The 8,330-nt window shown below is 43.1% G+C and overlaps 1 protein-coding gene across 1 annotated transcript in view; it reads left to right on the top strand.

Annotated features, from left to right (window-relative positions):
• Window positions 1-418: 418 nt before the first annotated feature.
• The window catches only part of LOC108260854 (mitogen-activated protein kinase kinase kinase 11), a 37,663-nt gene continuing 29,751 nt past the window's right edge, over window positions 419-8,330 (top strand). The window contains exon 1 of the mRNA XM_017461503.3: window positions 419-2,213. Within this exon, the coding sequence (XP_017316992.1) occupies window positions 1,457-2,213 (757 nt within the window). The 5' untranslated portion in view covers window positions 419-1,456. The remainder of the gene's footprint in view (window positions 2,214-8,330) is intronic.

Genomic DNA, 8,330 nt, shown 5'->3' with positions numbered 1-8,330 from the left:
TCGTTTATTTCAGTCAACACAAACCTAAAATACATTTCCGTTTCTAATTACAGTCCGATTTAACACAGACACAACAACAGTACCGTGTTATGACGGTCATCTGATCCTTTATTTCCTGTTGGACACCGAACATCTCAATATCCCATGATTAGACTAGATAGTACACTAGATAGGGCGCCTGGTTTCATTGTTGCGCGTTGTATATAGGGCACTAAAATAGGGCGTAACTCCTTGTTTGATATTCAGCCAATAGGAGAGCGTCAAACGTTCATCTGATTAACGCGTGTGTCAAACGGGTGTCTAGTGAACTAGACAGGGCGCACAACACAGCAGTATTACACCCTGAGTAGTGCACGTCTATAGGGTGCGACGAGTGATTTAATATTCAACCGGAAGACGTGCGGAGAAAACCTGAAACTCCACCCATATGGTGTGAAAAAAAGGAGGAGGAGGGAGAGTCAGCGGGGCAGTAACTCAAAAAGAAAGTAGCCTGGAAGGTCGGTTTCTGGAGCGCAAAAATAAATAAATAATAATAATAAGTGAGAAATGTGTGGAATATTTGGATTTAATCACGTACAAGAGTCCATTTTTGTGGTTGACGGGAATTCCGGAAGGTTTTTGAGAGTTTGCACGGAACTTCCTGTTTCAAAACTCAGCGGTGGAGAAGAAGAAGAAGAAGAAGAAGAAGAAGCAGCAAAAAGACGAGAAAAACGCACGCGCAGATGCGGGATAGGACTTAAATAAGTCGTGCTGCACATTTTGTTTGTTTGTTTTTGGAGACTTGAGAATGCGTTACACTTTCCGTCTGCTTTGTGCACGTCTCAGGCTTTGAGTTTTGCTCTTTTTTTTTTTTTTTTGGTGTGCGTTTTCCTGCCATTCTTCTATGCGCTTCCTGCTCGGACTGACCGCAAGCTCTTCACGACTAAAAATACTCACCATGGACGGAGGAATGGGACTTTTTGTCCTTTTAAAACACTCAGGATAATATCAATCTATACATGTATATATGTATATCTTTTTTTCCCGTAGTAGTTTTTGTTGTAGTTTGCGCGTCCTGGAGCAAGTTGCACTGGTTTTGTTGGAAATTGACTTCATCAATGTAGGGAATCCGATCCATTTCCTGTGAATCGGATCATGGGGTTGTCCTTTGCTTGAATCTGAACTGGTGTTCATGGAGTGCTCAGGGTTTGCGCTCACATCCACCGTTCCCATCTCCATGGAGACCCGCGCGCTCCATGTGTCCCGGTCCTGTGCGCTTTTCTACGGTTAGTGCGCTTTGGGTTTGGAGGAAAAACAAGAGCGCACCAGTCCCTCTCCATGATCCGCACGTACAGGTTGGAAACGGGTGAGAAGAGGGGCCGGAGAGTGTGTACATTTGGATCGTTTTGCAATTCCAAGTGTTTGGATCCGTGCGTAAAGAGAAGGAAGAAGAAGAAGAAGAAGAAGAGGGAGCGCCATGGAGCCTCTGAAGAGCATATTTACGCGCGGCACGCTGTCCCCCTGGAAAAATCTGGAGCAATCCCAGAAAGGGAACTTCACCAACCCGGTGTGGACAGCCCTCTTTGATTATGAGGCGACCGGTAAAGACGAGCTCACCCTGCGCAAGGGCGACGTGGTGGAAGTTCTGTCTTTAGACTCGGAAATTTCCGGGGATGAAGGCTGGTGGGCTGGGAAGGTCAACAACAAGGTGGGAATCTTCCCTTCCAATTACGTCTCGCTCAAACCCAACGGATATGGCAAGATCCCGAGTTCGAGCGTGGCGGGCGAACTCGGGCCTGCGGTGGAGCTGCAGTTCGAGCCGGAGGTCGTGGATTTCCGGGAGCTCAGCTTGCAAGAAGTGATCGGGGTCGGCGGGTTTGGGAAGGTCTACCGAGGCACGTGGAGAGGGGATCTCGTCGCGGTCAAGGCGGCGCGCCAGGACCCGGACGAGGACATCAGCGTGACCGCGCAGAACGTACGCAACGAGGCTCGCCTCTTCGCCATGCTCACGCACCCCAACATCATCGCGCTTAAAGGAGTGTGCTTGCAGGAGCCCAACTTGTGCTTGATCATGGAGTACGCGTCCGGTGGACCTCTGAGCCGCGCGCTGGCCGGGAGACGCATCGCACCACACGTACTGGTCAACTGGGCCGTGCAGATCGCCAGAGGCATGCTGTACCTTCACAATGAGGCTATAGTCACAGTCATTCACAGAGACCTCAAATCAAATAATAGTAAGTGTCCCACCTTCTCCCATCAATGTGCATCAGTATCCAGGCGTTCTCTCGTTGTCTTTCTCGAGGTGCTGCATAACACACCAGAGCCAGTGATTCATGGTAGTACAGATTGCCCCGTCCATTCAGAAAGCACTTGGTAGCTACCTCACTATAGGCCTGAACAACTAGTTCAGCCGAAAACCTTCTTTCCACAATCTCCTTCACCCCGATATCTGGTGTCCACATTTTTGCTCGCTTAATTTTCCTCACTGTAGCTACGCCATTTAATGTCATTTAATAAGTAACCCGTTCTGTAAATATCTTCCTCAGACTGCACCCAGTTCTTCACGCAGGCTTTCAACGCTCTTTACCTCACGGTCCTCAGGCGTCCTGTACTACGGGGTAGCGGTGGCTCAGCGGTTAAGACGTTAGGCTAGGGATTCGAAGCGTGCGAGTTCGAATCCCAGCACCACCGCCGTGCTTGGCCCTCGGATAATTAACCCTTAACCCTCGAGTGCTCAGTTCGAGGTGAAAATGTCAGTCGCTCTAGATTAGAGCATCTGCCAAATGACGTAAATGTAAACGTAGTATTTTGAAATCGTGCTTTCTCGGAGCAAACGCGGACATGGAAACGTCTCCTCGTCGATTGGTTATCACATAAACACTCCCGGTTGGAACAGATTTAAGTAGGCTAGTGGTGCCATCACACGAGAAATCGAAGTACGTCGGTTTTAGTGAGGAATAAAACATTTTCTTATAGCAGTGGTCACCAACTCTGTTCCTGGAGATCTACTTCCTGAAGACTTTCGTGCCAACCATAATCGTGCCCACGTGACCGTCTAATCATCGCCTCAGGAAGTTCTTTGTTAAATTTTGATTGGAGATGAACCCTGCTGGAAGGTAGATCTCGAGGAAGACGGTCGGGACCACTGTCTTAAAGAAATATCAACAACGAGAAAGGTGGTGCGATGATTAGCGTAAATATCCGAAGTGTTTTATTCCACTTATACTACAGCGGTGTGCCAACGATTACACGTTTTAAGTTATTTCAAAATGACACTGTTTTGCTTTTTAATCCATTTTTAGCTCGGTTTAGTATCGTGAACCGTCCTTTAAGTAAGCTACGTCTGGTTGTCTCTTATCCAGGCTCTCTCTTGACGTTCGTAAGACAAAACAAAACAAACAAAAAAACCCACAGCTAGTCATGTTACCCAAAAAACCGCCGAATCCCTCCGTTTTCCATGTCGGAAAAGTTACAGCTTTCCCTCTGACTGTTCCGAGGCGCCGATGCTCGCCGAAACACGTAAGCGTATGAGTAGTGATGCTCGTTTTTTAAAAATTCGTTCACCGATACAAGCCGTCGAACGAGTCGTTACTTTAGAAACGATAACGCGTTCGAGCAAGTGCAGGAATAGACACCCGTCATTTGAATCACGCAAGCAGTACTGTCGCAGCACACGTCTGACCAATCAGAATTGAGAAGTTAGCCGTTCAGGCCCCACCTTCCAACTGTTAAAGGCAAAATTCTAGCAGACATCAGGACGGTATTTGCTGATATTCTAGGTCGTAAATAAACGCTTTTGTTGCTATTTTGCAAAATTGTTTACATAAAAATTAGATCTGTCTAGGTGAAATAGACTCGTGTTCGTTTTTAGCTACAAACCAACAACGCAAACAAATATCTCCTGGCTGATTTGACTATACGTGAGATTTGTGGGAAACATTGCGTACATTTGGCCGTTAATGAAAGGATTCCTCTAACAAACCGGCAGTTCGAGTTTCGCTACTGAAAACGTCCACGTCACCACGATACGTCGGCTCTCAACGCAAGCATGAGTCGCGTTAATATAATGTTGATGACTCATGCTACAGACAGCTCTCACTCATGTAGATCCGTTCCTTCGCCATCGACTCTCTCTCCTCCCCGCACTTTCTGTCTGTTGCGGTGTCGTAACATTCCAGCCGATCGCGTGCCGATACAGTCTGATGTCTGGAGAAGTCACATGACTTCGGTTTGGCGAATCGAACGCGCGCTTTCGGAGAAGGTCGGGAAATGGAATGCAGAAATCGATAAGGAAAGCAAAGGTCGAACTAATAATACCGTATGTTTATCCAGACTGCCTAAGGCGGTATTTCTGCGCAGTGTTTATGGCTTAAAATAAAAGTCTGTCCCTTTGTGACGTAACGTAAAGACGGCGATATTCCAGAAATATTTGCTAAAATTTAAAGGCACCATCGTGAAATGTTTCGATGCGTTTATATTTTTTTTAAACGGATAACGTTCTGGTATTTCTAAACAGTGAAGCCGTTACTGTGATGTGAAACTTCATGAACTTTGCCACATGTCTGTTTAGGAAGTGATCTCTCTAATTTCAGAACAGTGGGATAGGAGCGAACGGGGTTGCCAGAATTGCAGCATACGCGAACTTATTTTTAGGTCTCAAACAAGCGACTGTTTTTAGATTTTAATTACACTGTAATAAGGACAGAAATCTGCCGAAATGGTGGAGAAAAGAAATAAAAGAAAATAAATCATTCATTGATTAATAAATAATGAACTAAATAATACAAATCTAAAACAACAGATTGGCACATATTTTTTTAAAATTAATGTCTTCCATTAAGTATATTATTTGTAAAAAAAAAAAAAAAAAAAAAGGATTAATCTGTATTTTTTGGTTTTATTTATTTTTATATATTTTTTTGCAAATGCATGCTAAATGGCAAAAAAGTACATGTGGAAAAAATAATTTAGTACATCGGTAAATTAACGAATTAATTTAGAAAAATATCAGTATCGGAAAAATGCAATGAATTTTTTTCTATTTATATATATATAAATATAATTTATTTTAATTAAGTAGAATGATGTATTTCAAATAATTTGGAGATCTTTTTAAATCCCTTACTAGACTCATAGGTATCCACAACCTTTTTTCTGAAGGCCTTACAGAACTCTTTAGATCTTGGCATGATGACGCCACACACCTCAATAGCAAAAGGGAACTCCAGACACTAGAGGTGAGACGGGTATAAATAAGACGGGATCCACCTGCACACCCTAAGCAGGTTCTAAATCACCGGCACCCGATCCTGAACACCTGATTCTCATATGTATTTGAAGGTGTGATAAGTGTAGGGGTGTACTTACTTTTTCCATGATCTGTGTTTTGTTCAAAATTACTACGAGATGTCGATTTTACGTGTCATTCGATAGTGGAACACTTTTATTAATAGTCAGCGTTTCAAAGAGGATCAAATGGCTACGTGCCGTTTACATATTTTTTCACATGACTGTATATTTCTGTCAGTATCGGAGTCTCGTAAAATCATCACGTGGAAAAGGAAAATAAGCGCACCCCATGGAAATCGCTGGCTTTTTTTGAGCACATTTGGTCGAGCGAGCATTTGATCCTCTTTGAAACAGTGCCTGTTAATCAACGTTTGTTAAGAAACTTTTGTTGGATTTTATTGGTGGCATGTCATGTCGAGTGGATACCATTAAGGATCGGTAATGGTTTTACAGGTTAACAGCTGCTGGTTTGTAACGGTATTTGTAGTGGAAACCGTTAGAATTTCTGTGATGGTTTCTATTGTTTTGGGGGGGGGGGGGGGGGGTTCCAGCAGGGAACGTTTTACAAATGTAAATATTAAGTACAAAATTTTAAAACCACATCAACTGTTTCCAGTTTGTAATGAAATAAATTCGTTTTTTAATTCTAAAATAAATATATATATATATATATATATATATATATATATATATATATATATATATATATATATATATATCTCCACAACTGTTTCCTGATGTCGTAATGTCCCCCCCAAGCCCTAGTCTTGTGTTATTGTTATGACGCTCGACATTCACTTGGGCAACACATCCACCCTGTTCTTTTCCACATTCTTCAGTTTCTTTGTTTTTCTTCTCTCCCTCGCTCCATCCTTTTATTCATCTGTCGTTCTTCTCACACCTTTAATTACCCATTTTCATCATACTGGAAAACACCTCTTTCTCGTGCAGTCTTTTTTTATACATACAATCCACTCTTGTGATCTTATCTCTTTCTCTCTCTCTCTCTCTCTCCTTCTCTCTCCCTCTCTCTCTCTCTCCTCTTTGGCCCCTTGTTTTTCAGCTCCTTTCTTTCCGAAACCCTTTGTCCCGGACTTGTCCTTACTTGTCTCCTCCGAGCTCTGTCGTGCCAGAACGTGGCATCCTGTGTTTTTCCTCGTTCTCGCTCTCTCTCTCTCTCTGTCTCTCTCTATCACTTTTGACTCGTCCTCCCAGGGGACTGACAGGGTTTGCACGGCGTCCTGAAGTCCACTCGTTTCTCTAGTGGCTGCCCTGCATTGAGCGAAGTGTGCACACGGTGCAGTTATTCGGAACAGAGCCGTGCACATCTAAATATAAAGGTAATTGAAGTGCTGCGTAGAGAGCGAGGAGAGCCGGACGCTGTTGTTGGTGCACTAGAAGGGAACCAGACAGGAAATGTGGACGGCTTATCAGCCTCAAGCTGTTGCTACAGGTGTTTGTGTGTGTGTGTGTGTGTGATGTGTGCTAGCTATTATATGGGATGGTGCCAGGAAGAAATAAGTCTCTCTATGAAGCGCACTTTGTCTTTGTAAGTGTTTATTTGGAGACGTGTAGGTGATCAGCCGGCTCTTGTTCCGTGGCGGAATCTCAGGTCCGAAGTGCACTATGTAGGGTCCACTAAGCCATGATGGGATTCAGATGGGACCCGTGTGAATGAGTTTTGTGTGAAGAAGCGACGAATACGCCTTCAGACTTTATGTGGATCGTAATCTTTATTTACTATTCAAAAGAATTAGAAATCTTTATAATAAGCGTTATGATGTATAATTAACGTTTTTATTTAAAAAAAAAAAAAAAAAAGAAAGAAAGAAAAGCTTTATAATGTATGAGCCGGGGTAAAAGTCCTATTAAATTTGTTTTTAAATTTTCATTTAGAATTTTTTATTCTGTTTGTTTATAATTTATCGTTTTTTTTTTGTTTTTTTTGTAACATTAAGAAAATATATTTTTTTAAAAATAATTTTGTGTCTTTTTTTTTATTGTAATTATTATAAATGTTCAAATGTTTTTCATTATTTAATTGTTAAACATTTTTAAATTGTAAAAATATGAACACAGTTAGACATTGAATAAATAGTCAATAAAAATTTATAGGACAATCGGAGAGAGAGCGGGAGAGGTAAGATAGAGGTGGGTGTGTGTGTGTGTCTGTGTGTGTGTGTGGGGGGGGCGGGGTGTGTGTTGCACTAACGACAGATGCTGAGAGGGTAGCCTTGCATCAGTGCTGCTGATGGGAAAAGCTTTGGTCTCGAGCCAGGGCCCATAACTGGAATTCTACTGCAAGCAAATACAGAATGGTGGCTCTTTTTAGAGCCTCCGTTCACACGCGCACACACACACACACACACACACACACGAAACATGCACACATACATGCACACGTTATCCATGACCCATTTGCACTTAGAAAGTAAATGAAGTGCTAGTACAATGATAAAGACAAACACACACACACACACACACACACACACACACACACACACACACATAAACTCAGTGCAGTTGCCTCACCCAGGCAACAAATATTCACCCAGGCCCACACACACACATACACCCTAGGATAGCTGGGAAATCGTGGGAAAGCGCCAAAGCTAAGCACTCGGTCCTGGCCTTTCTCAAGAACATCAACACTTTTTCCCCTCTCTCTCTCTCTCTCTCTCTCTCTCTCTCTATCTCTCTCTCTCTCTCTCCACTTTCCTTCTTTTGTCCCTTGTTTTCTCCCAAGAGGACAGGAATCAGATATAACCAGTGTTTTTCCATGGACTCGGACAGCGTGTTGTGCATATTTCTAATTCGGACGCCCACGCAGACTTTTTTTTTTATAGATCATTGAAAACATCTTTCATCATATGTGTGTCTCTCTCTCTCTCTCTCTCTCTCTCTCTGCCGCACCCATACCTGGCCTATTGGTTCCATGAGGGTAATTTAGGGCTGCGTGACATTCTGGAGGAATGTGGGGTCTAATCAGACGGCATGATTATAGGCACAGAGAGAGAGAGAGAGAGAGAAGAAGTACCACCTGACTACTTTGCACAAATCCT

Source organism: Ictalurus punctatus, chromosome 29, assembly GCF_001660625.3.
Source record: "Ictalurus punctatus breed USDA103 chromosome 29, Coco_2.0, whole genome shotgun sequence".
NCBI lineage: Eukaryota > Metazoa > Chordata > Actinopteri > Siluriformes > Ictaluridae > Ictalurus > Ictalurus punctatus.
Note: the sequence above shows the minus strand (reverse complement) of the source record. Positions and strands in the feature narration are given on the sequence as shown.